This window comes from Ovis canadensis, chromosome 7 (genome assembly GCF_042477335.2).
Source record: "Ovis canadensis isolate MfBH-ARS-UI-01 breed Bighorn chromosome 7, ARS-UI_OviCan_v2, whole genome shotgun sequence".
NCBI classification, from domain to species: Eukaryota; Metazoa; Chordata; class Mammalia; order Artiodactyla; family Bovidae; genus Ovis; species Ovis canadensis.
The window spans coordinates 36,266,237-36,280,768 of record NC_091251.1 but is presented as its reverse complement, the minus strand read 5'-3'; the positions used below and the strand labels follow the sequence as shown (position 1 = coordinate 36,280,768).

Sequence of the window (14,532 nt, the reverse complement as noted above, 5' to 3'; positions counted from 1 at the left end):
CATTCCTGAATTCATCCCTGCTAAAGGTGCATGAAAAGTAACTATCTATGCCAGTCTTTCTGCTAGATTTTTCATTATCATGTAACATATAGAAGAATAAATAATATATGTTACATTATGTAACATATACAGAAATTAAGTGCTTTATTTTTTTAAAAAAACTTCTGCAGGATCTGATCTCCTGCAACAATTAGATACTTTAAAGTTAACCTACAGGGACTTCCCAGGCGGTGCAGTGGTAACGAATCCATCTGCAATGCAGGAGATGTGGGTTGGATCCCTGGGTTGGGAAGATGCCCTGGAGGAGGAAATGGCAACCCATTCCAGTAATCTTGCCTGGAGAATACCATGGACGGAGGAGCCTGGCGGGGGACAGTGCACGGGGTCGCAAAGAGTTGGACACGACTGAGCACACATGCAAAGTACAGCAGAGCGGACTATTTTGCTTCATGTGAGATTCAATAGCCAAGAGTTTAGTGAAGGATAGAAAGTGATGGGTAATAAAACGGCAAAAGAAATTGTTACCGCCTGAACAGCTTAATGAGAAATCTCAGACAGTAACATACTCTGTAGTTTAAATTTAAAATATCCAATAACTACAAAGAGGTGGACTTATTTTGCAATATAGAGAAAAATTTAAAGGCAATATGAATTAGTCAGAAAAAGCAAAACAAAGAAAAAAAGCTAAACTACAACTTCATGTAAGAACCAACACAAAACAAAACAGAGGTTAAGGTTGGGAGAAGGGGATCCAGGATAATTCAAAATTTAATAAATGGTTAAACAAAGCTTTAGGCAATAGTGAACAGTTCACACACCAGCGATGCTACATAGCAATACAACTGTTACTTGGGTGCCATGCTGTGCTTAGTTGCTCAGTCCTGTCCAACTCTTTGTGACCTTATGGACTATAGCCCACCATGCTCCTCTGTCTAGGGGTTTTCTCCAGGCAAGAATACTGGAGTGGGTTGCCATGCCCTCCTCCAGGGGATCTTCCCAACCCAGGGACTGAACCCAGGTCTCCCGCAGGTGGATTATTTACCGTCTGAGCCAGGGAAGCCCATGAATACTGGAGTGGGTAGTCTATCCCTTCCCCAGGGGATCTTCCCGACCCAGGGATCGAACCAGTGTCTTCTGTATTGCAGGGGGATTCTTTACCAGCTGAGCTACCAGGGAAGCCAAGTTATTTGGGTACCAGGCACCAAAGGAACCCCTCTTGAAAATTAGGGTCTCTTTGCATTCTTAAATGGTCTCAAGACAGATGGGAAAAGGGACAATGTCAGTGAGTCAAAATAAAAGGCAAAGTGGACAAAATTATAATGGAAGGATAAAAGGAAGACCACCTGCTCTGTGAGAAAAAGAACAATTAATTAAAAAGGAGATGAGTAGGTTCTGAAATGATAGTTTACCAATGAATCGAATGCTAAAAGTAAAATAGTAAATACTAAGTTGGTTATAGTAGGTGCAAGGGTAGGTCAAGCAAAGACCTGCGGATCAGGGACTGGTTCAAATACAACTCCAGAAGTGGAGTCACTTCTGAGGCTGAGGGTGGAGGGTCCAGAACAATATTGTCTTGTTTATCCTTCAGTTATTAGGCTAAACGTAAGCTCAAAGATAGCTTAACCCTTGCAGGACTGTAGACAAACAGTATCTTCAAAGCATTTAGCATTCATCTGAATGAGTATTAAATCTCATTCTTTCAGAAAGCAAGTACAGAGCTTGAAACCCACAAATTAATAAAGTGTTAGTTTTGCCCATAAACACCTCACTCTTTTCAAAGGAGACATGTACAAGGGTTTCTTTTAAAGATCAATTCCCTTCACCATCCTACCTTACCTACCAGAAACTTGACCCTTCTAATAATAAGTGGCAAATTTTTCCTGTTACAACTAAAACTGTGCAGCGGTGGTTACCACAATGCCAAGATTCTTTCACCCCATCACCCAGCAGGTGCTGCAGAGAAGACTGTCCCGGGAAATACAAGATCTGTGTTTCCTGGTGATTCACAACCAGCTCAGCAGCTTTCTATTTCTATCATTTCTATCCATGTCTAAATGGATTTTGTCATTTTGGGAACTGACATACTCAAAAGGCCAGAGGCACAGGATAGATCAAACATGAGGAAAGCAAGAACTGTGTCACTAACGATGCACTGTGTCATCAAACCTCTTATCCTAATCCATAACTCCTTTACTACTGCAGTTTTAAACCTTCCCCGAAGCCTGTCTTTACACACACGTACCTTCTCTTTGGCCAACGTCCTTCATTTTGCCTTGCAGACCCACTGGCATACTACTCTTATTACCTGTCTCTTTAAATGAAAAAAGTTGTTTTCCTTATCATAACTCTTCTTTTCCTTTAAGGGGTGGGATAATCCAAAATATTTGGAATGAGAAACTTCCCATGTTCTTGCCCTAAGAGGTGGACCACAGTTTGTTCTGAAATCTATTTGTTGATCAATACAAAAGAAATTCCTAAGCAGAAAACAGAGCTAATGGACTACCAAGAGAATATTATTCAAATCACAAACTCACCTTCTAGTACCTAACGTGCCCCACAGTGGATAGGACCTCACCTGATGCTAAGGATAACAGGCAGAGAATCTCCGGCTGAACTAATAGGTTCAGAACAACATGAAGAGTAAACAAGCTGTGGATGTTAGGGCGATGGTAGGGTGCAGCAGACAGAAAACGCAGCTCCTCCGGTGTTTGGGGCATTCCACTATGTCTATTCTTTAAAAGAAAAAGACATCAAGTTCTAAGTCTTCCACTTCTGGCTCACGGTTCTCAGTCACTGAAAAGAGATTGGTCCACCAAACATCTATATACCACAATTCACCTCTTCCTTGAAGACCTTAATCATTTAGGACTGCCCCTTAAAAGGTAGGAGCTGCTGCATTTGCACAGCTGCCGCAAAGGCAGGGAAATTTCCTGCGACACTGGAGACAGGTAAATAAAGAAACTGCTTTCGCTCCGAGGAAGGGGGAGGGGTCTTCTGCCACTGAAGAGTTTACATAATGCAACAGAAAACCAGCGAGCTCTGCGGACCTGTCAATGGAGATGCAAAGCTAGACCTCCTATCTTCCAACCACCTCTAAACACTGTCCAAAAGCCTGCTCCGCTCTCCCAAAGATCCACAGAAATTACACCTAATAATGTAAAACAATCGCACATGCTCACCTCATGCTCTCCTAACCACCTTTACTGCTAAAATACACACATACAAAAAAACCCCCAAACCCCAAACTCCCACTTGAGTCCAAAGTATGGAGTAACCAAACGGAGCCGCGGAGTTTTCCCTCTGAAGGGGCAAAGAGAAAACGGATCTGCCTCAAATCTACACGATGCCCAGTAATCCAATGACAAGGCCTAAAAACTTCACAGGGGCCGGGGCAGCCGCGTTCGCAGCTCAGCCCGGCTCGGGCCCCGCGGGCCGGCAGCCGCCCTCACCCCCGGCCTCTCACAAAGGAGAATGGTTCAGTCCGGAGCATCACCCAGCACCTGATCCCGCACAACTGGGGGAAGGACAGAGGGCGGGGGAGCGAGGAGGAGGATGAGTTAAGAAAACCAATCTAAGAGCCGCAGCTTTTGCAAAGACTCTCGGACCAGCACTGAGCAGCGGGCGTGTGCTGAAAGCCTACCTGAACAAGTCCCGGCGCTTCCTTTCCAGCTAGCGTTTCAACTCACCCTTTCGGAGAACAAGGCGCCTTCCGGCGGAGCATGGCCAGCCCTCGCCTCAATCTAGCTTGCTAGTAGTCCATGCTCCCTTGCTCCGCCCACCTACGCTCCCACCCGCCAATGGCAGGGCCGACGCCCCGCCTCTTCCAGCAGGGTAATGTGAGCTCCATCAAGGAAGTCTCTTGAGGATGGGAGGTCCTAAAAGGCTGAGGCAACCACACATATGCCTGATTGAAAATAAAATCTGGCGGTACCTTGTGTCTGACCGCTTTCGGTTCACGAGCTTTAGGATCTCTCCGTATCTTTCTTTTCTTGACCCCCGCCGTTGGGGGCGCTCTAAACTAAAACATTTAGTTACCTGTTTCTGGGAAGCCATCTTGGATCGGGCTGGTGCTTTTCGGGCCGGGAGGAGGAAGGAGTGCTTAAGGAATCTAGAGCCCTTTTCGGCGTCCTGTCCGATTGCTTAGGTACAGCCCCAACGTACCCTCCTTTACGTAATCAGACTACCCCTCAGTCACGATGGGGAGTAAACCTGGAATAATGCTGAGTGTGCCTGGAGGCAACCCCCACCCTCTCTCATACAAGTGAAGCGATCTTAACCAAATCAAAGAAACAAAAATTAATTCTTGAAGTGAGTGGATTTTCTGAGTTCCTGGGATAATCCTTTAGAGATTTCTCAATCTTCAGGATATCAGCATAACATCAGCATAGGTTATGCATCTATTCTAGATGCTTCTAATTCTGTTTCGCTCACAAGTTTTCCAGTGTTCTGACTTTGACAGTACAGATTACTGCTAGTAAGTTGGAAATGAACAAAATTCAGGAAAGAATTTCAACTTAAAAAAAAAAGTGTTCTTCCATGGCAAGAACACTGGAGTGGGTTGCCATTTCTTTCTCCAATGCAGGAAACTGAAAAGTGAAAGTGAAGTCACTCAGTCGAGCCTGACTCTTAGCGACCCCATGGACTGCAGCCCATCAGGCTCCTCTGTCCATGGGATTTTCCAGGCAAGAGTACTGGAGTGGGGTGCCATTGCCTTCTCTGCTGCCATATGCAATGACCTATAAATAGTAATGACTTATGATTTCCAACTGTCCTGGGCTTCAAAAATCAACCAACTCTCATATTATAAACAGTATTCTTCACATGGGGGTGGGAGATGCATTTTCTGTAACTCCTCATGACCATTTCATTCAGAACATCAGCAGTAATCAACAAAGGTCATGAATTTGCCCAGATACTTTCATTTCTTATGCTTAAAACTGATGAAATACCTGAGTATAGAAGGTTATGAGTGGTTTTTGGATAATATGGGATTATCAGTTCAAGAGATACCCCATTTGAGTTGTTCACCATGTTAAAAAAAAAAAAACCAAAACACTCCAAAAGCAACAGCTCTAGACAGAATGCTATGTCTGATCAATGTTCTGATTCACCCTGATCACTAAAGGTTTCTTTGACTGATAGAGGAAACTCTTGTACAGAAACCATAAAGTTTTATTTACTTATAATTCTGTCTCTGGTGTGAGCGGACTAGCCAAATTCAACAGCCTTAATCCTTTTCGGAATGAGGTAGGAGTTTTCAAAAACAAAACCAAACCAAACCTTAATCAAAGCAGTACTCCATATGCCTTCCAACTTCCTGTGATACAGTGTGAACTAATACTACTGCTACTGGGGGCAGAATCCAGTATAAAATGAATGTATCTCAAGAAGGCTTCTTCCAATACCTTTGATACAATTCCCTAGAAGAAGAGTATCTACTTATGTTTGAGATACAATCAAAAATGACACATGAAATGTGAGAAGCTTGGATACATGCATATATTTAATAATGAAACAATTTATCGACAACCAAAAAAAAAAAAGAGAAAAAAATTCACAAGACCGCAGTGCTGTGGAAGAAAATGAGACATCAGTATAGCAACTGACCCAGAAGGCTGCATGATAAGTACAGCAAAGACAGACTTGACTAGGATAGTATTGTATGCTCTTCAAATGGAGAAGTATCCACTTATTTGACTGCTTGGAAGCAGGCAGCTTTATTGTATGCTGCATGGAATGGAGGCAAAGAGCCAGGGAAAGGACAGAGAGGAGAAGAAGAGCAATAAAGAATTCAGGGTAAGCAGATGGAAGGGACTGAGATAGAATTACAAAGAGATGACTGTAAGGCTTTTGTTTCTTCTGCAGCCTAAAATAAACCTGTTCCAAGTCTTTGTCAGTCAAATTCAGTGATCACGCAAGTAGCACTAGGCACTGTGAAGGAATGGTGAAGGAACTGGTTTACAAAAGTCAAAGGATACCAGGGGTTCCTGCTCTCAAAGAGCTTACAACCTATATGAGGAGACAGGTTCCACACACAAAGCTACTATAAAACATATTTACAAAGTAACATAAATACAAATAAATATACATATGAATAAACAATATATGAAAGCTAAAAGGTACTGTGTCAATAATTGTTCAGAAGACCCTAGGTCAAAGAAGGCTTTCCGAAGGAAAAAAATGTGGACTTTGAGTATAACAGTAGTGTATAGTAGGACATGTGCAAAGGCATAGAGTGGAAGCAAATATGTCGTGTACAGTAGGCAGATTAGCTTGATAGAAAGTCTAAATAGGTCTCCTTAAGAAGTGAGTGGGATAAAACAGTAAGAGTCTATTTGGTGAAAGATACTGACTTACCAATGTTAGGTCTGGTCCCTAAAACAAAACAAACAGGGAAAGATGTTTTCTTTAGGTAATGATAGGAAGTGGCTACAAGGCCAGGACCAACTCTACTACTCTCAAAAGTTTTGTAGTTACTCTCAAACAGAGAAACTAGAAATGGGATGGTGGAGAAGTATTCATCATCCTTGAGCAGTTCAATTAGAAGAACTGCCTTCTGCAACAATTCTTATGTAGTGGCAAGTGAAAAACCTCAATGAAATCCCTAAACTGAGGACCTAAAACCCAAAGGGCAGCCAGATCCCAGTCACCTCAAGGGCTCAAGCAGAACGTCCTAGACCTTGTTACTAATTCTTGGTGGGGAGTAGATTGTGTCTGCTTATAAAAGAATTTATTTTTGAACTACCATGACAATCAGCTTTGATCCTAACATTTTACAAATTAAAACAGGAGGATGAGAAGAGCCCTAATCTATAGGGAATGCTCACGTCCCTGAAGAAGGACAGGTCAATAAGGGCCCAAATTCTCCCCTGGTCTTTAAGTGGAGAGGCAAAACATCACACCTTAAAAAGAGGCTTTTCCCAGCCAAAGACCTCTTTCTTTAAGCCTACTGATCTGAAGCTGTTCCAGGAAGGAAAAAAAAAAGAGTCCAGGCCAGTTGTTCAGCAGCAGCCAGAGTCAGCCCCCATGTCATGAGAGCCCCGCTGGGAGGCACTGGGTCCCACTGGGGTTGAAATACACTGCTGGGGTCCAATCTTGATGCCATTTGCCTGTAAGAGAAAAGAAGCAATAGTTCCCACCTCAGTGTGAAAGTAAGTGGGAGAAAGGAGAGGGATAAAAGGAGAAATCATTAATTACAATTTCTAGAAGCAGGTATGGCCTTGGCAGGTAACCATGCGCCTTAGCCAGACTGCTGCGGAACAATAATCTGTGATGGTGAAAATAAAGTCACCAGCTGTGGTATTATAGATCACTGGAAGTGGCTTCTGTGCCCATTTTTAAAGTGACTGTTAAGTTACTTAAGTTTCATAGCTATGTGCAGAATCAGGATGTGATTGGTAAGAGTAGGTAAAACAGAAGTGGCAGCATATTAGCATATAATTCATTACCCCCCCCCCGCCCCCCAAATGTGCTTTAAGGAAATGACAAGCTAAGCAATTAAGAACCACACCTCCCCCATGCTTTGGAATAGTAAAAACCTGAGGTTGAGAGAAAAACCTCCCATAATGTATAAACCTTTTAGACCAGTAATTAATAATCTCTTTAAGTAGTCTTGGAGAAGGAAATGGCAACCCACTCCAGTACTCTTGCCTGGAAAATCCCATGGACAGAGGAGCCCGGTAGGCCACAGTCCATGAGGTCACAAAGAGTTGGACATGCCTGAGTCACTTACTTCACTTCACTTCACTTTAAGCAGTCTGGGTCTCAGACTTGAGAAAAAAACAGACAAGCTATGCCAGTTCATATAGCTTCATATAGTATCATGTTAGACAGAAAGTGCTTATATTCTAGGAAGCATCCTGTCCTGTTTAAAACAAAGCAAATTTAACTGTCAGCCCCTTACCCTATCTTACCTCATTGTGGACATCAAATAAACCCTGCTGGATCTTCCTATATATTTCTTTGGCTGTGTTAATGAAGGCCTGAAGGAGACATAAATCATAGTATTAGGCTCAAGTTTAGGTAGAGAAATTAGGAAAAGAGAATACAAATATTATGCCGATTTGGATTTCAAAAGTGAATTGGGAACCATTAGGAGAACTGAGTAAAAATATACAAGGTCCTCCAAAGACCCTGTAAAACCCACTCCAAACAATTTCAAATAGAAAAAAGAGACTCTATGGTATTTTGGTATTGACACAAGATGTACCTAGGGTTCCCAGATTGGCACACTCTGCAAATAAAGCAAATATGCTCTCTTCTGAGTCAGTTACTTAAGACAGATTCAATACCAGACTTAGGAATGACTAAGATGGAATTCATTAGTTCCTCCAACTAAGATGATTTACAAATAACAGTAGTGTCAATCCACACTACCAATTAATGTTACTTAATATAAAAGTAAAGCCTTAGGAACAAGGAAAAACAAATGGAACAATTCCCTTAGAGGGAGAGACATGGTCACTATGACCCCTGTTACCCATGTTTTAACAGGGGAGGAGAATTCTGAAGGGAAAAAAAAGGCAGGGACAAAGATACGGTGTAATCTCTGAAAAGCTTTCCCTACTTTTTCCGAAATAGTACCTCCTCAACATTGCAGGCTGTTTTGGCTGAAGTTTCCATGAATATAAGTCCATGCTCCCGAGCAAAGGCTTCTCCTTCTTCTCTCTTCACATCCCTACGAGACTCTAAGTCACTGCAAGAGATTAATCATTAATTGGGGAGAAAACTAAAAAAAGATCCAAGTGAAAGAAGAAATTTATTCTAAAAGAATCCCACAGCTGTTTCAACTGCCAGTTAATCCATAAAGAATGCAGATCCTGAATGGTGTCCTTTTGTACAGGGTCGCTGATTTCTGTAGCCTCTGGGAAAATATTCTTCAGATCAGATTCTTGACAGCTGCTACACAGTTGAGGATAATGCCTTATCTCTTATTACAGAGAAAAGGGTTTATAAAAGGTTAGGCAAGCCCCATAGTTTCTCAAGGTCTATGCTGTAGTCTTCTTTTTTGAAGGAGATCCAGTTAAACCAAAGGAAAGAAGAGGAAAGGGAAATTCCATTTACTGGGAAGTAGAAAAGTCATGGATGTCACATCGCATAGTGATAAGTGTCTTCCTCATTACTGGAATCAAGCCACAAGAGGAGACAGCAAGGAATAAGGAAAACCCAGTTGCCTTAACTCACTAGTATCATTATTAACATGTATAATAAACAGCAGCTTGCCACCAGGGAAATGAAGGATTCAGAGAAAATGATATGGGTAAAATTAGGTGATACTAAGAACAGAGCCGAGGATTGAGGAAGAATAAAGTGGCATGGAAAAGACTTTATGAAACACAGGATTAAAGGATGCAGAATAAGATTATGGTGAACTGTCCAATTTTCATTTTTCAAACTGGAAATTTTCATTTGGGAGGATTCCAGTTTTTCACCATGAAAAGAAAAAATCCAGGAGTAAGTCCACTAGAGAAAAAAAATCTGCAAAACGTATACTTATTTTTCATGAGCTGTGTGAAGACCAAGGAAGAACTAACCCAAAATGGCAACAGAGCTAAATCTGAACATCTAGCCCAGACATACCTCTGAGTTCCAGATCTGTTTGTCCATTTGCCTGTTCATTTCTACTCATGTGTAAAAGGCATCTCAGATGTACATCAAAATGAAACATCATCTTTTCCCCCCAACCCAACTCTGTCCCACACTTCCACATGGCACAAGCCAAAAACCAAGGCTATTATTAACATTTTTTCCTTCTTCACACCAAATACCCAATTCACCCCAAAGCGAAGTGTTTCCAAAATGTACCCTATAATCATCCTTTTTCTCTCTCTCCAGTGTCACTGACCTAGTCCAATCCACCACTTTCTCACTTGGACTACTGCAGCTGAGAACCACATCAACCCTTGTTCCCCTCCAGATCTTTTAAAATCTGATCAAGCTACTTCTCTGCTTAAAACTCTTAAATGCTTCCTACTGTGTTTAGAATAAAATCCAGACTCCTCACTCAGGTCTGTAAGTGCCACAAGATCTGGCTCCTGCCTTCTTTTCCAACCTCGTCTTGTACCATTCCCCTCTGATTTAGTCTAACCACACCAGGTTTCTTTCAACATTATAAACTTATCATCAAGCTTCTTCCCAGTTTAAAGCTTTCACAGTTTCTTACCCCTATCTGACGCCTTTTCAAAAACTCTTTGCCCAGTGAACTCTTGCCCATCCTTCAGATTTCAGTTTAAATGACAACTCTAAATCAAAAATAAGTACCCTGGGGCTTCCCTGGTGGTCCAGTGGTCCAACACAGGGGACACTGGTTTGATCCTTGGTCTGGGAAGATCACACATGCCTCAGAGCAGAGCAGCTAAGCCAGTGTGCCACCTGAGTTCATTTGCCACAACTACTGAAGCCTGCATGCCTTAGAGCCCGTGCTCCACAACAAGCGAAGCCACAAAATCAAGAAGCCTGCACACTGCAACTAGTGAGGAGCTCCCGCTTTCCAAAATTAGAGAAAGCCCACAAGCAGCAACTAAGACCCCAGACTCCTTTGTTCATGGGATTCTCTAAGCAAGAACACTGGAGTGGGTAGCCATTCCCTTCAGGGGATCTTCCTAACCCCGGGATCAAACCCTGGCCTTCTGCATCCCAGGCGGATTCTTTACCATCTGAGTCACCAGGGAAACCCAAATAAAATTATAAAAAATAAATAAGTATCCTGGTACTCTTTTTTACAGTGCCCTTTTTTTCCCCTGCACTGCATTTATCATAATTTATAAACAGATACAAATCATTTTATGCTTAATATCTATGTCTCCACTAGTCTGTGAGCTCCGTGGGAATGAGGGCAGGATTTTGTTTTCACCTTGCCCACTCAGGGTCTACCACAGTATCCAGGATGTAGTTAAGGTTTTTCACAAATTGGCTGAACCAATGAGTATAATCAGTCTGTGGCCACAGTTCTAGGTGCCACAGATTATTTGAAATACTCAAGGGAAACATAGCAACACTCAACATCAGAACACCACATAAATTGCTGTTGTTCAGTCGCTAAGTCATATTTGACCCTTTTGTGACCCCATGGACTGTAGCCTGCCAGGCTCCTCTATTCATGGGATTCCCCAGGCAAGAACAATGGAGGGGGTTGCCATTTCCTTCTCCGGGGGATCTTCCCAACCCAGGGATAGAACCCGTGTCTCCTGCACTGGAAGGCGGATTCTTTACCATTGAGCCACCAGAGAAGCCCCCACATAAATACAAGCTTAATATAATTGGCAGTGTCAAAATCAGATCATGATAGATTCAACATTTGCACTTCTTTTTGAGGCTGCATTCTTGGCAGCTGCTGTGACAAAAAAGCAAACACTGCACAAAAATCAATTTGCAACAGAAAAAAGTGTGGTAGTGTCCAATGTTAACTCCAAGGTTCGACAAGCTGTGCTATGCCTGATAGGCCTACACAGGTCATTAGCAAGTAATTACAGTGACTTAAGAATGAAATAAGAAATTCTTTTCCTTTTAATTCACGTTTTTTGTTTTTCAAACAGTTACTCAGTTGCTATGACAAAAATACCTGCTATTTTGTTGAGACCTAACTATTTAATAACAAAACTATCAAGTATGTCTTGTGGCCTATGGGTGCCTTAGAAAATTCATTGAGAATAACAGATGTTACTAAGGATGGGGAGAACCTGGAATGCTTGTGCACTGAGAGCAGTAATGCTAAGTAGTGCAGCCACTATGGAAAACAGTACAGCAGTACCTCCAAAAATTAAACAGAATTTCCATAAGATCCAGCAGTTCCATTTCTGGGCATATATCCTAAAGAACTGAAAGCAGGGCCCCAAGCAGATCTCTGTACACCCATGCTGACCAGCAGTACTATTCACAACAGTCAAAAGTAAGAAGCAACCAAAGTGTACATCAATGGATAATAAAGAAAATGTGGTGAATACATCCAATGGATTACTATCTAACCTTAAAACAGAAGAAAATTCTGACACACGCTACAATATAGATAAACCTTGAGGATGTTATGCTAAACAAAAGCCAGGAACAAGAGGACAAATATTGTAAGTTTCCTAAAGTAGGCAGAAGAGACAGAAAGTAGAATGGTTACTGCTAGGGGCTAGTGGGATGGGATCTTCCCTGATGGCTCAGCGGTGAAGAATCCACCCGCAATGCAGGAGACGCGGTTTCAGTCCCTGGGTTGGGAAGATCCCCTGGAGAAGGGGACAGCAACCCACTCCGGTATTCTTGTCTGGGAAATCCTACAGACAGAGGAGTCTGGTGGACCACAGTCCACAGAGTCACAAAAGAGATACAACTTGGTGACTAAACAGCAATAGCGGGATGGGGAAGGTGAAATTAGTGTTTATGGGAACAGAGTTTCAGTTGAGGAAGATAAAAAAGTTCCGGAGATAAATGGTGGTGATGGTTGTATAACAATGTGAATGTACTTAATGCCACAGAACTGTACACTTAAAAATGGTTAAAATGGTAAGTTTTATGTTATATATATTTTACTGCAATAAAAAAGCTTTTTTAAATTGAGATACTAACGAACCTAAACTAAAAAAGTTTAGGTCCCAAATAATTCAATATCCAAAGAGTACCTAGACGACGTCTAGTACTTGTTATTTATACAAATAAAAATTTACCTCTTATTCCCAATCAGCATGATAACCATGTTGGAACTAGAGTGCTGCCGGGCATCCTCTAACCAGGAGGTCAGGTGGTTGAAGGTTTCACGCCTACAGCAGAAAAATTTCAAACGTGTGTCAGAGGCCCATTTCAAAATGTCAAAGCATTTCCAAATGCACAGGAAAAGGGGGAAACTTCTATGTATAAAGAAAAATATAAAACAGGCAATTCCTCTTTAGCATTCTTACTAGATTCAATGGATTAAAAAGATTTTAAGAACAGAGGAAAGAGTCTCCCTCTCACTCAGCAGGTGTGACTCACCTTGTAATGTCATACACCAGCAGTGCGCCGGCTGCTCCCCTGTAGTAGGAACGGGTGATAGAACGGAAGGATTCTTGTCCAGCCTTTTCCATCAACATGGCAACAAAAAAAAATCCCAACAAAACCAGGTTATTTGCAGAGAAGTTACTTGATCAGATGCCACTCTAACACAAAGGAGTTAATTTTACAAAAGAACTTCTATTAAGAAAAGAGAATTGGCGAAAAGAAAACCTGAATGCCCAGGAAGAAGTCCAGGTGGGAAATCAGTATCTTTCAGTGGGAGTACAGTTGGTATTTTGGGTGGGTCAATTCTTCCTGTGAGACTGTCCATTTAATTGCTGAATGTTTATAGCATCCCTGGCTCCCTGTTACTGAATGTATTTACCCTATAATCAGTGTGACAAAGACATTTCCACACAATATCCCCTAGGAGAGACTGGAAATACACTAGAAACTCAGAGTATTTTTCAGTCCCATATGATGTTGAACGTATCACCTTTGTTTTTTGTTTCTATTTTTGTTTCCACTCCTTTGTCTTAGAAAATTATCTTAGAATGCCAATGCTCTATATAATAGAAGTTTCATTTCAATGGATCAAAGTAGAAAATTAGATACAAAGCACTATACTAACTGACCTTTAGTGACTGATAAAGGCAGGACAGGGCTTCCCAGATGGTGCTAATGGTAAAGAACCCTTCTGCCACTGCAGGAGACTTAGAGACGTGGGTTTGATCCCTGAATGGGAAGATCCCCTGAAGGAGGACATGGCAACCCACTCCAGTATTCTTGCCTGGAGAATCCGATGGACAGAGGAGCCTGGTGGGCTACAGTCCACAGGGTCACAAAGCGCTGGACACAACTGAAGTGACTTAGCATACACATACACAAAGGCAGGACTACCAAGAGGTCCCTTACTGGGATCCTGTCACAGCAAACAGGAATAATGACTAGGGAAAGCAGTCCAGGGCCCAGGACAGCGCTGTCCTAAAACAAATTCAAGTTTATTCTCTACTTGCATTTCCAACGGGGGCCAGATATTAAGATTTATTTATAATTGAGCAATTTACTAATGCCCCATATACAGGATACTTTTGCTTTCTTGATGGAATAGGTTTTTGGGGAGGACAAGTTTCATCAAAGGAAGCAAAATCATCTAAATATGAATTCCCTGGGCATTGACTCTATTCTATCAGAAAAGTTTTCACATTCTTGAAATTGCTTATCCTTCTGTCCCTACATAAAGGTTAGGATGGGAGACTTTAAGATTGTTCTTAAAGATAGGAAAACTAAGATCTGGACATGGGAAAATAAATAGCTTTTATACAATATACCAACAATAACATTCATGATACTAATAATTAACAAAAATGTGAAAAATTAGGCTCAAAGGTCAGTTCAGTAACTGGCCAAAAGTTAAAAATTCTAAAAACACCAAATCCATAATTTAAATGTAGGAGCTTAGTATAATACTCCATAGCAAAAAAGTCTGTTTTCTTAAACATTATGTCACATAATCTAAAGCCAGGTTTAAGGTCAGAAGACTGTTCTAGTACACTAGTTCTAGGTTACATTTCCAACAGT

The 14,532-nt window shown here is 41.7% G+C and overlaps 2 protein-coding genes across 8 annotated transcripts in view; both read right to left on the bottom strand.

Annotated features, from left to right (window-relative positions):
- The window catches only part of CHD8 (chromodomain helicase DNA binding protein 8), a 56,753-nt gene extending 52,987 nt beyond the window's left edge, over positions 1-3,766 (bottom strand). For 4 of the 7 annotated variants that reach the window (XM_069595840.1, XM_069595845.1, XM_069595843.1 and 1 more), the window contains exon 1: positions 3,641-3,758. The gene's annotated coding sequence lies outside the window, so the exon portion shown is untranslated. Of the gene's footprint in view, positions 1-3,640 lie in introns of all 7 variants that reach the window. The other 3 variants (XM_069595842.1, XM_069595850.1, XM_069595849.1) reach the window with 3 other exon arrangements.
- A 1,719-nt stretch (positions 3,767-5,485) lies between these two features.
- The window catches only part of RAB2B (RAB2B, member RAS oncogene family), a 14,722-nt gene continuing 5,675 nt past the window's right edge, over positions 5,486-14,532 (bottom strand). The window contains exons 4-8 of the mRNA XM_069597753.1: positions 12,952-13,034; positions 12,648-12,740; positions 8,584-8,695; positions 7,914-7,982; positions 5,486-7,109 (exon numbers count right to left, since the gene is read on the bottom strand). Of these exons, the coding sequence (XP_069453854.1) occupies positions 7,002-7,109; positions 7,914-7,982; positions 8,584-8,695; positions 12,648-12,740; positions 12,952-13,034 (465 nt within the window). The 3' untranslated portion in view covers positions 5,486-7,001. The remainder of the gene's footprint in view (positions 7,110-7,913; positions 7,983-8,583; positions 8,696-12,647; positions 12,741-12,951; positions 13,035-14,532) is intronic.